We start from the raw sequence: 15,671 nt of genomic DNA on the forward strand, positions 1-15,671 counted from the left end.
GTGGTCAACAAGGACCTCCGAGCCCAGCAATCTCTGCTCAATACTCCGTAATAAGCTATATGGGAAAATCTGGACAAGAGTGGGCGTATGTATGTGTAATCCTCCTGCCGGCACGGGAGGCACAAGAGGCAGCTTGGTCCCCGGGTCGGGAGGAGCCCCTGGAAAGGAAACGGCACCCCACTCCAGTACTCTTGCCTGGAAAATGCCATGGACAGAGGAGCCTGGTGGGCTACAGTCCGTGGAGTCACAAAGAGTGGGACATGACTGAGCACACAGCACATATGTGTATATATAACTGAGTCACTTTGTGGTACACCTCAAACCAACACAACATTGCATGCCTCAATGTATACAACATTGTTGTACACCTCAAAAACAGCACAAGTATACTCCAATATAAAATAAAAATTAATTAAATGAAATTTCACTACCTAAAAACCGAAAGGAAAAAAAAATCTTAAATAAGAAAGCAAACTAAGAGAGACCTGAGGGGTTTGCTCGAGGTCACGCAGAACGGGTAGGTGGTAGAGTCAGAATTCACACCCAGGGGTCCTGTGTCTCAAAACTAGGTGGTTTTGCTTTGCACACAGCAGATCGTGGAGACAGCCCCATCCTGTGTGTCCCCAGAGCACAGGGTAGATGGGCAGATGCTCATTCGTGCTCCCATGATCGTCTTTGTTCCATTCGTTTTCCCAGGGACTTCGTGGCCCACCTGGATTACCAGGACCTATGGGAACCAAGGTGAGTATTTGTCTACCAAGCTGTAGATACCGTGGGCTGCACTTAGAAAGTGAACATGCCAGATTTAATTGCGAGCATCTCTGGTCACCCCTGTTTACTTCCACGTTCATCACTTGTCACCTAACAAAAGCCTCTGCAGCTCTGAACCATGAGATGGAAGTGGGTGCCACACAGTTGTTCCTTAATAAATACTTGCAGTTAAATTAGTTGCAAAAGACGCTTGCAGCCACCGAAGTAGACCTAGTCTTGTACTGGGGTCTTCCCCAGTGGCTAAGTGGTAAAGAACCCACCTGTCAATGCCGGAGACCCAAGATCGATCCCTGGGTTGGGAAAAGCACCTGGACCAGGAAATGGCAACCCACTCCAGTATTCTTGCCTGGGAAATCTCGTGGACAGAGGAGCCTGGTGGGTTACAGTCCATGGGGTCACAAAAGAGTCGGACACGACTGAATGACTAGACAATGACAAGTCTTATATTGTTAGTTTAATTGGGGACACAGAGGGTCCTCGGATTTCAGATGATTAACATAGTAAAAGTTTATTCCTCATTCACGTTAAGTGTAATGGGAGTTTTGGTGAGTGGACAGTCCTGACCACACGGCCATCCAGGGACCCACGTTCCTCCAGCCCCCTGCACTTGCTCCTGTAAGACTTCAGTGTCTCCTATCGAGTCCTCCATATGCAGTAGTAAATGATGGAAAAGATGGTGGAGGACCTTGTGGGAAGATTTTGTGGGCCAGGCCTGGAGGTGGTCATTCATTTCCACCAACCTCCTGACCCCGCATGGGAGGGAGTTGGTTGTCATCTAGCCAGGCCTCGGAGAGGATAGGCAGACACTTCAGTCAATAGCAGGCGTCTCTTCTTTAATTTGCTTGTAACCATGACTCAGAAAAGACGACTTTGCCCATGAGGGAGTATTCATAAGAGAGCTTTCCTGGGTGATGAGGACAGTTTTCCTGAAGTTATCCTTACACTGAATCAATGAGTTCATTGAGTCATTCATGCATCCGTTAACAACATGCTTATTATCTCATTCATTGTGGATCCACTGAGCCTCTGCCGCATGTCAGATCTGGAGGTGGGCTGGGGGGTGTCAGGGATGAGTGGCACGTTTCCCCAGCCCTCTATCGGCTCAGGAGCCGGGGGAGAAGCAGATGAACAGATACTGGGATAGAGGGAGGCTTAGGCACAAGTGGTCAGAGGGGGCTCCCGGCCCAGCCTGGTTTGACTCCGGAAGGCTTCTTGGCAGAGATGATGTTTGTCCCTATTCTAAGGTGTGTAGCAGCTGAAGGGGAAGACAAGGAAGGAGTTCTCTGTGGGGCCCTAACCTGGGAGAAGACCACAGGAGGACGAGATAGAACGTGTTCAGAGCAGAGCATGTGCTGTACAGGCACCCACAGCCAAGGAAGGACTGCTTGACCAGCTCAGATGCATAAACTTAAGAACGTGGGTGACGTAGTCAGTGAGAGACAATAGAATGTTTATTTTTTGCTTTAGTTTAACAAATATATTCAAAATCACATGAAGCATTACTGTAGAGTTACCATATTTTTATCCACTTGCATATATTTATGCAAACCGATTTTTAAAATTTCTTTTTATGTGCCTTTGGTGTCAGTGGCTATCTTTCCTGGACCCACTTTCTGAGTCAGCCAGCACTTTCCTAAACCACATCCCTACCACCCAGCCCAGGTACTGAAGATACAACACTTTGGGAATCCATTTATGCCGCTCTTACGGGAAGTTATATCTGAAGGCCCAGACACTCATTCTTTTATTTCTCTCCTTTAATTTTTCAGCTGTGTTTTTGGGATCTTAGCTACAAAACCACAGAGTATATTGTTTTTATTGTATGTAAAAGTCTTGGTTTACAGTAATAACCAGGATATGGAATTTGAGAACTCAGGAGTAATTGCTGGGGGCTTCCCTTGTGGCTCAGCTAGTAAAGAATCCGCCTGCAGTGCGGGAGACATGAGTCTGATCCCTGGGTTGGGAAGATCCCCTGGAGAAGGGAAAGGCTATCCATTCGAGTATTCTGGCCTGGAGAATTCCAAAGACTGTATAGTCTGCAAAGAGTCGGACCCGACTGAGCGACTTTCACTTTCACTTTCTAGGTTAAACTTGCTGCCTGATTTTTTCCACCCTTCAGGCAGGGGACCTCTGCAGTCATACTGAGCTTGTACTGATAAAGATCACATGTGTTCCCCTAATGGTGATTTTGTTGTTCATGATGAAAGGAAAAAGAAATGAGGGAGTTCTTTTGAGTGATCTGAGCAAATATTTGGCAACTCCCTAGCTTCTGAAGAAAAAAAAAAAAAAAGTGGAAACAACTTTGCCTGAATTTGTAGGCCTGTAAAATAATTCCTTGTGCCCGGAGCAGTGGGTGTGTGTGGAGCAGGGCGGCAGGACCAGGGACTGGAGGACCCCTGATCCACAGCCAGCTCAGACGTGTGTCTGAGGTCCCTGCATGATGCTGTGAGCCCGGCATCTGCCCGGCAGTGCTTTGAGCTCTCAGTTCCCCCGAGAGGAGAGATTTCAGGATCTGGGAGAAATCAATTGTCTCTTAGAAGGCAAGGAGGCAAGGGCACTGAAAAGGGAACCAGAAACAAGAGATGCGGAAATGGGTAAAGACGTCCTTTTTCTGGGCTGCTTATTAATGAGGTTGATAAAAATCTACCTCCCAGGCAGAGTTTGGGGAAAAAAATGATGTAATGCAAATGAAGTATTTGCCTGCCTAGCCTTATGTTCGCCACAGGTACGTGCCCAATAAATATTAGTGATCCTTATCATTAGATCACCCTGTGGAGTCTACTTTAGGGTTCAGCAAGAAGGTGAGGGGTCTAGAGAGACCTGACTCATCCCTGTCAGCCTGTTTTTGGAGAGAGAAGCCCCGGTGGATGTGCAGGGAGGCGGTTTTGTGGGCGGAGACCTGGGGTGGGATGTGCAGAGGGCCTTGCCCTGGGGTACAGTTGACCAGCCAGTGTTTACATATGAGATGTGTAAACAGATGACCCTTTCAGCGTTAATACTGTACGTATTTGCAAGGTGGAATGTAGTTTAGAATAAAGGTTTCCCTAGTCAGCTAGCATTGGGAAGGTAAATTGGAATCAGAGAGATCTTTAGTTGTAGAATGAGGGGCTCATGGGGGGACAAGGTGGGAGGAAGGGGAGAGATGCCCTTCCTCACAGTATTCAGCTGTGGGCCTTGCCTGGGTGCTGTCCCTGGTGCTGAAACCCCTGGGGACTTAAGAGTGCTCTACAGGGATTTTCCTTGGTGCTTTCTCAGCCCTTCATAATGACTTACAGCCAGAAAAAGACTCATAATGATGCCTTTCCTTCTCTTGGGTGGACTTGTTTCTAGCGAAATGAACAAGCTTTGCCTTCCGATGGAGCTGGGTTAGGATCCCAGCCCAGCTACCTGTATGACAGATGGCGTGCGTGCCCTTGCTTTAGTCCTGACCGAGTCTTTGCGACCCTATGAGCTATAGCCCTCCAGGCTCCTCTGTCCATGGTTTTCTCCAAGCATGAATACTAGAGTGGGTTGCCACGCCCTCTTCCAGGGTATCTTCCCATCCCAGGGAGCGAACTCACATCTCTTATGTCTCTCGCCTTGGCAGGCGGGGTCTTTACCACTGATGCCACATAGGAAGCCCAAGATCTATGACATAAGGGCAAGGGGCTTGTTGTTTCTGAGACTCTGTTCCTTTTCTGTATGAAGGAGTAAAACGTAGTTAACCCCCAACGGGCTCCTGTGGATAAGTTATCTCACAGCACATAGTTTTCCAATAAATGACCTCCTCCTTCCACAACCTCACACATTTTCCTCCCTAAACACTGTTGAACTGGCTCAGAGTGTCTTGCAACCAAAGCAGATAACACAGTCACTATTATAGATTAGAGCTCACATGCCCCTTTTCATCTAATCAGGAACCTTCTTGCTTATTCTGTCTGAGCTTTAAGGTCTTCGGCTCTTTTCTTGGAGCCATTTTCTCTGAGTTTCAGTCCATTAAGCTGTTGCTTCAGGGAAGTGTTGGCATCACAGAGGGCCATAAACATACAAATGGAGCCAGGCCTGTGCTCCTGCAGCAGAGATCAATTGTGACTCAGATTCTTGGCACGGCTGCCAGAGGTCATTCATCATGTTCCCTCCTGAGCAAAAAGTTGATTTTGGTCAACAGCAAAATTTAGTACCTGACAAAATGCAAGTGATGATAGATTCACTTATTCAGGCATTCAGGAATTTGCTGTTAAAGGGCTGTCCAGGCCTAACTCTAGGCACTGTGGATGCAGAACTGTGTAGATACTGTGCCTGACATAGGGTCTGACTCCATTTAGGTATTTGACAAATATTTGTTGAACTAATGGATTAATAAATCAATGGATAATTTATTCTCTTAAGATACTTACATAAAAGTCAGAGGGTCAGACACAATGGGAGGGTGGTGTGTTAATGAAGATACATTCAAATGTCTTCTGAAGGCTGAGAGGTGGGCAGGCAGAGGGGGGTTTATAGAAATGAAATGATTGGGCTGAGTTTTAATTGGTGGGTAAGTATTTGGAAATAAAGGAAACCATGAGAGACTTTATTTTGGGGGGCTCCAAAATCACTGCAGATGGTGACTGCAGACATGAAATTAAACGATGCTTGCTCCTTGGAAGAAAAGCTGTGACCAAGCTAGGCAGCATATTAAAAAGCAGAGACATTACTTTGCCAACAAAAGTCCATCTAATCAAGGCTTGGTTTTTCCAGTAGTCATGTATAGATATGAGAGTTGGACTATAAAGAAAGCTGAGCACCTAAGAATTGATGCTTTTGAACTGTGGTATTGGAAAAGACTCTTGAGAGTCCTTTGGACTGCAAGGAGATCCAACCAGTCCATCCTAAGGAAATCAGTCCTGAATATTCATTGAAAGCATTGATGTTGCAGCTGAAACTCCAATACTTGGGCCACCTGATGCAAAGAACTGACTCATTTGAAAAGACCATGATGCTGGGAAAGATTGAAGGCAGAAGGAGAAGGGGACAGTAGAGGATGAGGTGGCTGGATGGCATCACCAACTCAATGGACATGAGTGAGTAAGCCCTGGGAGTTGGTGATGGACAGGGAAGCCTGGAGTGCTGCAGTCCATGGGGTCACAGAGAGTCAGACATGACTGAGCAACTGAACTGAACTGAAGTATTTGGAAGCTTAGAACCTGGATGAAAGAAGACCAGCATGTGAGGATCAGCTGGTTCAGGAAGCAGGAGTGTGAACAGTTATTTAGAAGAACACAAACTGCAACATGGGTGTGGTTTAGCTTGCAGCTGTTAAGGTTTTGTGCTGTGCATAAAATATAGCCTCGGGAAGAAGAAAGGAGGCAGGCTAAGACAAAGTTCAAAGGAGATCCACGTTAACTTTCTCTTTTTTTGTTTGTTTTTGTTTATTTTTGGCTGTGCTGGGTCTTCCTTGCTGCACTCGGGTTTTCTCTAGTTGCAGTGAGTGGGGACTACTCTCTAGCTGTGCTGTGCGGGCTTCTCACTGCAGGGGCTTCTCTTACTGAAGAGCACAGGCTCCCAGTGCACGGGCCCAGGAGCTGTGCTTCACTGGCTCAGTTGCCCTGCTGCTGCTGCTGCTGCTGCTAAGTCGCTTCAGTCGTGTCCGACTCTGTGTGACCCCAGAGATGGCAGCCCGCCAGGCTCCCCCATCCTGGGATTCTCCAGGCAAGAACACTGGAGTGGGCTGCCATTTCCTTCTCCAATGCATGAAAGTGAAAAGTGAAAGTGAAGTCGCTCAGTCTTGTCTGACCCTCAGTGACCTCATGGACTGCAGCCTACCAGGCTCCTCCGTCCATGGGATTTTCCAGGCAAGAGTACTGGAGTGGGGTGCCATTGCCTTCTCCATGCAGAATCTGCCGGAACCAGGGATGGAAACCGTGTCCCCTGCATTGGCAGGCAGATTCTTAACCACTGGACCACAAGGGAAGTCCCTATATTAACTATTTTAAAGGAGAAACTGGGGTGCAAAAGAATATGGATTTTTCTAATATGTATAGTGCTTAGTTTATTTTTTGTCTTCTAACTTGGCTTCTAACTTGGGTAACTAACTTCTAACAAAGCTAGTGGAGGTGATGGCATTCCAGTTGAGCTCTTTCAAATCCTGAAAGATGATGCTGTGAAAGTGCTGCACTCAATATGCCAGCAAATTTGGAAAACTCAGCAGTGGCCACAGGACTGGAAAAGGTCAGTTTTCATTCCAATCCCAAAGAAAGTCAATGCCAAAGAGTGCTCAAACTACCACACAATTGCACTCATCTCACATGCTAGTAAAGTATTGCTCAAAATTCTCCAAGCCAGGCTTCAGCAATACGTGAACTATGAACTTCCAGTTGTTCAAGCTGGTTTTAGAAAAGGCAGAGGAATCAGAGATCAAATTGCCAACATCCGCTGGATCATGGAAAAAGCAAGAGAGTTCCAGAAGAACATCTATTTCTGCTTTATTGACTATGCCAAAGCCTCTGACTGTGTGGATTACAATAAACTGTGGACAATTCTGAAAGAGATGGGAATACCAGACCACCTGACCTGCCTCTTGAGAAACCTGTATGCAGGTCAGGAAGCAACAGTTAGAACTGGACATGGAACAACAGACTGGTTCGAGATAGGAAAAGGAGTACATCAAGGCTGTATATTGTCATCCTGCTTATTTAACTTCTATGCAGAGTACATCATGAGAAACACTGGGCTGGAAGAAGCACAAGCTGGAATCAAGATTGCCGGGAGAAATATCAAAAACCTGAGATATGTGGATGACACCACCCTTATGGCAGAAAGTGAAGAAGAACTAAAGAGCCTCTTGATGAAAGCGAAAGAGGAGAGTGAAAAAGTGAAAAAGTTGGCTTAAAGCTCAACATTCAGAAAACTAAGATCATGGTATCCGGTCCCATTACTTCATGGCAAATAGATGGAGAAACAGTGGAAACAGTGGCTGACTTTATTTTTCTGGGCTCCAAAATCACTGCAGATGGTGACTGCAGCCATGAAATTAAAAGACGCTTACTCCTTGGAAGGAAAGTTATGACCAACCGTCTGCTGCTGCTGCTGCTAAGTTGCTTCAGTTGTGTCCGACTCTGTGCGACCCCAGAGATGGCAGCCCACCAGGTTCCCCCACCCCTAGAATTCTCCAGGCAAGAACACTGGACTGGGACCAACCTAGACAGCATTAAAAAGTAGAGACATTACTTTGCCAGCAAAGGTCCGTCTAGTCAAGGCTATGGTTTTTGCAGTGGTCATGTATGGATGTGAGAGTTGGACTATAAAGAAGGCTGAGCGCTGAAGAATTGATGCTTTTGAACTGTGGTGTTGGAGAAGACTCTTGAGAGTCCCTTGGACTGCAAGGAGATCCAACCAATCCATTCTAAAGGAGATCAGTCCTGGGTGTTCATTGGAACAACTGATGTTGAAGCTGAAACTCTAATACTTTGGCCACCCGATGTGAGGAGCTGACTCATTTGAAAAGACCCTGATGTTGGGAAAGATTGAGGGCAGGAGGAGAAGGGGACAGCAGAGGATGAGATGGTTGGATGGCATCACCGACTCAATGGGCATGGGTTTGGGTGGACGCCGGGAGTTGGTGATGGACAGGGAGGCCTGGTGTGCTTCCGCTCATGGGGTCGCAAGGAGTGAGACACGACTGAGCGGCTGAACTGAACTTGGCTGATAAAATATAATATACACCTTTTAACACTCCATGTTATACAGTCTCTTACCTTGTAAATGAGTCTGCAGTAGGTATGTGGGAATTTGGTAAAATGTTCTTTTGTTTCCTCATTGATGAGGGTCTTAAGGGTGCCAGAGAGGTTATGGGAGTCACCCAAGGTCACAGGACCAGGTTGACATTGTTCTGTGACCAAACCGAACTTGAGTCCTCTTGCCTGATGCACAGCCAAGCCAGCCTGCTGCCACGGGGTGAAGGACAGTAGTGTCTGATGCCTGGAGCTAAGAGAACGGGGAGGCAAGTGAGACTCGAAGCCGTGGCAGCTTTCAGACAGGGTTGAAGAGCAACATTTAGATGAGGGTCATAGGGTGTGTGATCAGTTGGTGGACATCTTTCTAACCGGTTGGTGGTGAGGTAATAGGGTGACGTTTGGAAATCTTAATCATCAACCTTCTAGTTCCAACCAGTCTGGTATCCACATGCTGGTCAGCATCCTCTAATGCGAGGGGATCTTGGTTTCTGCATGACATCTCAAAAGTGCATGGCAGGTTTTTATGTACGTCCCTTCAGGAGAAACTAGGAGTCCTGCGACTCTGTCCCACTGCTCAACCACCGTTTAGGTCATCATTACTTTTCTTGCTTGACTGCGTTTCCTTTGTTGCTGTTCTTTGCTTCTGTTTCCGTTTTTCTGTTTTTGCTGCCCCTCTCTTCCCTAATTAGTAACTGCTTGAGTCTGCTCTTTGGGACTTGGGGAAGGCCAGACAAGAAGCGAGGACAGGACGTGGAGGGAGTTATACCCAGGAAGATCCTGCAGGGTCCTGCCCAGTTTCAGTCCCCCTCACCTTTTTGTTTGATCCTCTTCTCTCCTGGGGGGAACAGGGGCAGGGTAAGAGCAGGAATAAAGTTTTGGATAGAGAGGTTAGTCGTGAAGCCGCAGGGGAATGTGGTTTTAAGGGGGACTCGGTTTCAGTCCTGAGACTGGACTTGCGGTCACTTGGGGGCAGTGTGAACGCCTCTGCCTCGTCCTCTCACCGTCCAGTGTGCTGGTCAGGGACCCGGCACTGATCATATCTCTCTCAGTTCAGTGCACTTTTTTCCACCTTCGCCTTATTTCTTGACTTCCTCCCCTCCCCGCCTTCCCCCTGCACACAAATCAGCTTTTCTGGCAGTCCCAGAATCAGCCACATCATTTTATTCTAAAGAAACAGGATGCACCATCTGGGGCTCTGAAGAGGATTTCTCGGGGACTGTTTGCAGAGGCAAGGGTGGGCCAGAGGGAGGCTGTGGTCCTTAGGACACGTGGCCACTGTGGGCCTGGGGGGAGGAGGGACAGAGACAGTGTTACCAGAGTTTAGGGAGCATTTAGACTGTGGTTCACCTCTTTCCTGAGAACTTCGCAAGCCTGTTCCGATCTCTTTCCTGAATTTAGCACAGAGCATTGGAAATGGGCAGGGCCCCTGAATGAGTCATCTTTGGTCGTGGAGCCAGATTGCAGTTTGCTGTAAATAAACAACCAACATTTGTTGAATGAATATATAACTTACAAACTCGCCCAAGCAACAGTCACACTGCAGGAGAGACAAATCATCTTGAAGCATTATTTTTCTGAAAGGTCCAGATGTAAAGTTTTCAAATTCAGATGGTGGTTGCAGGGTAAGCCAGTTATTAATAGGATTTTCATTTAAAACATAAGCCTTGATAAAGCAGTGTTGCCTAGCAATGTCAGGTTCTACCTGAAATAAATTTGTTGCACATTATCTAACTGGATCTTCATGATGACCTCCTAAGGCTCCTTCCATTTGCCATACAAATTAACTCACCCTGGAGATGGTGAGTGGCTTGAATAGGGTCACCTCCCATTTCAGTATTAGGCTTGGCTACCATCTGCTGACCTAATATAGGGGTACAGTCTCTTATGCAAAATTGTTTGGGTCCTGTGTGCTTTGGATTGAGTTAATTTTGGAATTTAGAAAATTAGTAATTTATAAGTGATGAAAATAGCATTTACTGTGGTGTGTGGGCCAAAATTCCTCGTCAAAATTATAATGATGCCATGCTGCTGCTGCTGCTAAGTCGCTTCAGTTGTGTCCGACTCTGTGCGACCCCATAGATGGCAGCCCACCAGGCTCCCCCGTCCCTGGGATTCTCCAGGCAAGAACACTGGGGTGTGTTGCCATTTCCTTCTCCAATGCATGAAAGTGAAAAGTGAAAGTGAAGTCACTCAGTCGTGTCCAACTCTTCGCAACCCTATGGATTGCAGGCTACCAGGCTCCTCCGTCCATGGGATTTTCCAGGCAAGAGCACTGGAGTGGGGTGCCATTGCCTTCTCCAATAACGATGCCATAGAAATGTGTAAATATCCATGAAAAGGGGGATGTCTAAAGATTGTAATTAGCCTTCAAGTCAGTACAAGTCAGCTTTTGCTGCCTGATGAGTTAGGGTAAACACTTGTTTTCAGAGGTCGAGAATTTTGGAATTGTAGATACAAAGGTGTGACCATCTCAGTGTCCTTCTGTAGAAAGTAGCAAATGGGATTCCTCCCCTGTCTTCCTTTCCTTCTCCTTTTTCTCATCCGATCAAAGTCCAGAATGATGGGCACCTGAGACCGGCAACAACCGCAGCAGCTGAAGTGCGTTGACTGCCATGCCAGGCACTCTGTTCTCATGATCTCCGAACAAACAGCCTCTGCTGGCCCGGCAGCTCCTCGTATACCCTGGCCTTTGTAAAGGAAGGAAATTGTTGCCCTCTGAAGCTAGCAGTTACCAAGTGTTGAAACCAGAACTTAAACCTACACTCTATTAACCACCATGCTTGAAGGCAGAGAATGTATCTCAGTCATTCTTGCCCCTGGCAACCCCTGGGAAAGTGACTCACAAAATATAGGTACTTGGTACATGTTATTGGCAAAATGATGAATTCATTTATTGATGATGTGGGGATTGGGTTGAAATGTGGATATGTGGTCAACTCTGGGGTGAGTTTGGGATGGTGGCAGGAGAATCGTGGAAAAAGCACAGTAAAACTTGAAATTGTGGTCACCTGTGGTGGGGGTCATATGGTTATAATCACATCTGGAGCCATGGGCAATGTTGGGGCACGGGTCACTGCTGAAAGGTGGGTGGTCACAGTTGGTGACTGTGGTCCAGGCGTGTTGGACTGAGTGGGATGAGGGGCAGCTTGGATGAACTCGAGGGGGCGTGCAGAGTGGGGTGCTGGGAGAGATGCTGGCTGGAGGATATGGTCCAGACAGTGGGAGGAACAGAGTTGCCTTGCACCTTTGCTCTCTCCTGCCCAGAGCTGACGTCTTGACTGTGTTGTTTTCTCTTTTCAGGGGGACCGTGGTGCGCCTGGGATCCCCGGCTCTCCTGGCAACCATGGAGAGCCAGGCATGGCGGTTGCCGGCCCTCCGGTGAGTCTTTATTCACCCGGCACCTCCTTGCTCCAGCACACACGGCCGGGGCCTGCTACGACGGCAGGGCTGCTGCCTTCCGGGCTGATCTGGTGGGGGGTCACTGATCCCTGGGTCGGTCAGGTTGTAGGCCTGTCCACTGTGGCTGATGCTGTTACTGTAACCTGGTGTATTTCTTATGGGAATAAGGCCTCTGGGGAGACCAAGACGTGTCCTTTCAAAGAGGAGTGAGAGAACAAAGCTCATTAAAAAAAGAAAAGGGAGGGGCAAAGGACTCACTATCCAAACTTGGCCAAAACTGAGTGGAAGCCAGTGAGCCTGAGCTGGTTGGGGGAGGGGCATGGTCTTGGAGGAGTGACTTGCCTTCATGCTCTTTCCGGCAAAGGTGAGTTCATTATCCCTCTCCAATTAATATATCGCTGAGGACATCAGTATAATCAGGAAAGGTTTTTTCTTTTTTTAATAATTTTATTTTATTTATTTATTTCTGGGTTTGCTGAGTCTCATCGCCACGAGGGCTTTTCTCTAGTTCCAGCAAGTGGGGGCTGCTCAGGCTTCACTGCAGCGGCGTCTCTGGGTGCAGAGCACACAGGCTGTAGGGCATGTGGCCTTTGGTAGATGTGGCAGCAGGTTTGGTACTTGCGACTCCCAGGCTCTAGAGCACAGGCTCAGCGGTTGTGGGCCGTGGGGTTAGTTACTGTGGGACGTGTGGGATCTTCCCAGATCAGAGACTGAACCTGTGTCTCCCGCATTGGCAGGCAGATTCTTTACCACTGAGACACCAGGGAAGCCCCCAGGAAAGGTCTTTATCTCCAAAATAAAGTCCTATGAAGTGGTCTTCGGATTGGTGGTTTTGGTGGCTAATTCACATCCGTCTACTAGGAAGCTCCAATACTCAGTGGTTTTCTGATATGGCTGCTAAAGCTCATAGAATCCAAACTGCCCATGTATCATTGATGACGTTGTCGTCGTCATTATCTTAACCCAGAAGCACAATCAGACTTTACTCCCATTAAACGTACTCTGAATATAAACTGGAGCAACGCATGACCTGGTCTCTGCTTGGTTTCTCATTCAAGAAACAAAGTGGCAGCGTGCCTCCCTTGTCTCTAAGGAATTTGAGAGGAAGTCCAGTGTATTACAACGTGTGCTCAGTCACGAAGTCGGGTTCGACTCTGCCACCCCGTGGGCTTTCCCTGGATTTCCCAGGCGGGAATACTGGTGCAGGCTGCTATTTCCTTCTGCAGGCTTATCTTCCCGACCCAGGGGTGGAACCCTTGTCTCCTGCTTCCCCTGCATTGGCGGGTGGGTTCTTAACCACTGAGCCAGCTGGGAAGCGTGGTTACCCACAGCACCGCTTGTTAAGTAAGCCCCTGCCCTTGCCCCGGTGTGCTCTTAGTCCTCTCACTCTCTCCCTGAAATTCCCCCGGGGACCCTCGTCTGTATTCTCCTCCTCCCAGAAATGACCAGCTCGCTGCCACTCCCCTCCCAGCAGCGGGGCTGCCTTCAAGGCGGGAAGACCAGCGCCCTTGTGTCTTCCTAAAGGTCCCTGGAAAACAGGGAGAAGGCAGGTGGTATCCTCTCGGAAATGTCCAGTTTTAATCTGTTTTTCTTAATTTCTCTGCTAAAATTTCTGATGAAAAAAAAAACCCTCTATTGCATCAGCTTTATCTTTTGTCTTTGGCTGTCTTTTACAATCTGTTGGTAACTGGAAGAAACAATATGTAGTGAAGAAACGCAGCAGGTTTCAGGCTTTCTCTTTGTTTCAGAAATCCTGCTTTTAATGGGGCCTTCTCTGCCGGAGTCAGGATTCTGAGTCCTGCAGGCGTTAGCTGCTTAGAAGAGAAACTGTGATCTGGAGTGGTCCCTCCGTCATTTCACGGGCCTCTGCACGTCCCGTCCACTCCCCAGGGAGTCACCGTAGGAAAACCTTAATCAGAAAGCCAGGCAGCAGAGGGGGACGCTTGTCGCCCCACCTCCCACCTCAGAGCCATGAAATAGCCCCTGAAATACGTCCCCACCCAAGTGATTCCACCTGAAAGGTAATTGGCTGCCTCCAGCCGAGAGGCCACGAGTCAACCGCTCAGGGTCCTTCCTCCACTTCCACTGATTAAAAGCTTCCGTGGTGGGTGAGACCTTATGGAGCTTCCATAAATCCTGTCTTTGGCCGCTGGCCCGGGCTCCTTCCTGATGGCCTGGCCGTCTGTATGAGGGTTCAGGGGGGTGTGGAGGTGGAGCGGGGCTGATGACAGGGTGTGAGTACACCCCTCACGCCCCCGGGCTCGGCAGCCCCCTGCCATGGGCTGAGTGGTCTGTGTCTGGGGCTGGGTCCTGAGCGTCCATGTCCTCAGGCCTCTGTGCTGTGAAAGCTGGTTTATCCTTTGCTGAAGGCTGGGCTTCTGCATTAGCATCTCCCGAGATCAGAATTCAAGGGCTGTGGGTTTATTGGGGGAAGTTATCTCAGAAATCACCCCTTGGGGAGTGGCATCGTCCCCTGGCAAGGCCCTGGAGATGCTGGTGCAGCTGCAGAGGTGTTCTACAAAGGTTGGGGCACAGCCAGGGTCGACTCCTGGTGGGAGTCAGTGAGGGCTGCTCCGGGGTGCGCGGGTAGTGGGGGGACTGGAACTCGGGCTAAGCATCCCCTCATGGCTACAGATGCCTCAGGGCAGGCACCTCACCCAGAACCTGCCAGGTGGGTGTGTGCCTAGAGGTGCTGGAGAGGGTCACTGAAGGTGTCTAGGGCTTCCCAGGTGGCTCGGTGGTAAAGAATCCTGCAATGCAGGATGACGCAGGTTCAGTCGCTGGGTTGGGAAGATCCCCTGGAGGAGGAAATGGCAACCTGCTCCAGGTTTCCTGCCTGGGAAATCCCACGGACAGAGGAGCCTGGTGGGCTACAGTCCAAGGGGTCGCAGAGTCAGACACCAGTGAGTGGTCACACTCGTACTGAAGGTGTCTGCTCCTTCAGTTTCTCCAGGTAAACCGTCTGGGGCTCAGAAGTGAGGAGACTTGGCTGGTGTCACACAGCTAGTCCAGGGCCAGGACCATTGCTTCCAGTCCTCCGAAGCCAGCTCTCTTCCTCTGCTTCAGCTGGCCCGCGGCTTCCCCAGCGTGGGTGGGATTGCTCATTTCCATCACCTCCTCACATTAAGGGATTCCTCTGGTCCCTCTTCCTGTGGCTCTGTGCTCCAAGGCTTGGGCATCCAGGAGCAGCGCTTATCCTCCCTGGAAGGGAGCCCGAGGCTTTCTCTGCCAAGCTCTGCGCATCGCTGGGCAGGGGAGTGGATGGAGAGGCAATTGTTTGGCGTTTCAACTTCTCCCTTCAAGACAGTAACAAAACATCCCTTTTATCTTAAGGTTGCCTGTGATCTTCCTTAGCGGGGTATGATAAGCTTGAAAATGACCCAGTTAGGCCTGAGGGCAGATCAAAGTGCTGTTGAACTTCACTGAGCCTCTGAGCCTGAGGTCAGCGAGGGCGGGGCTCCCCCAGCAGCACCCCAGGACCCCGGCCTGAGCAGTAGTTTCTAGATCAAGGGTATAGGGAGGGTTACAGCTCGGTCATGTTGGTAGTAACACCTAGAAGCTTGCCTTGAACCTTTAAATGCCACACAACTCCTCCCCTAACGTCTTTCTCAGCCTCCATTGCCTGGAATCGCCTCTCCTTTCTGTCTTCAGCGTTCCCTCTCTGGAGTCACTTGTTCTGACTTTGCGCAGACACTGAGGGTTCACATACAAAGAAAATGAGCTCACAGCCCTTTACAGACCTACAGACTGCGGGAGAGAGGAAGAATGGCACTGATGATGTGGGGAAGCATCTGTCAGGTTTGCTGA

At 48.9% G+C, this 15,671-nt stretch overlaps 1 protein-coding gene across 1 annotated transcript in view; it reads left to right on the forward strand.

Moving 5' to 3' along the window:
• COL22A1 (collagen type XXII alpha 1 chain) overlaps positions 1 to 15,671 on the forward strand; it is a 201,486-nt gene that overhangs the window by 121,005 nt on the left and 64,810 nt on the right. The window contains exons 38-39 of the mRNA XM_052651665.1: positions 697 to 741; positions 11,766 to 11,843. Coding sequence (XP_052507625.1) covers positions 697 to 741; positions 11,766 to 11,843 — 123 coding nt within the window. The remainder of the gene's footprint in view (positions 1 to 696; positions 742 to 11,765; positions 11,844 to 15,671) is intronic.

The sequence above is a fragment of the Budorcas taxicolor genome, chromosome 14 (genome assembly GCF_023091745.1).
Source record: "Budorcas taxicolor isolate Tak-1 chromosome 14, Takin1.1, whole genome shotgun sequence".
Taxonomy (NCBI): Eukaryota; Metazoa; Chordata; class Mammalia; order Artiodactyla; family Bovidae; genus Budorcas; species Budorcas taxicolor.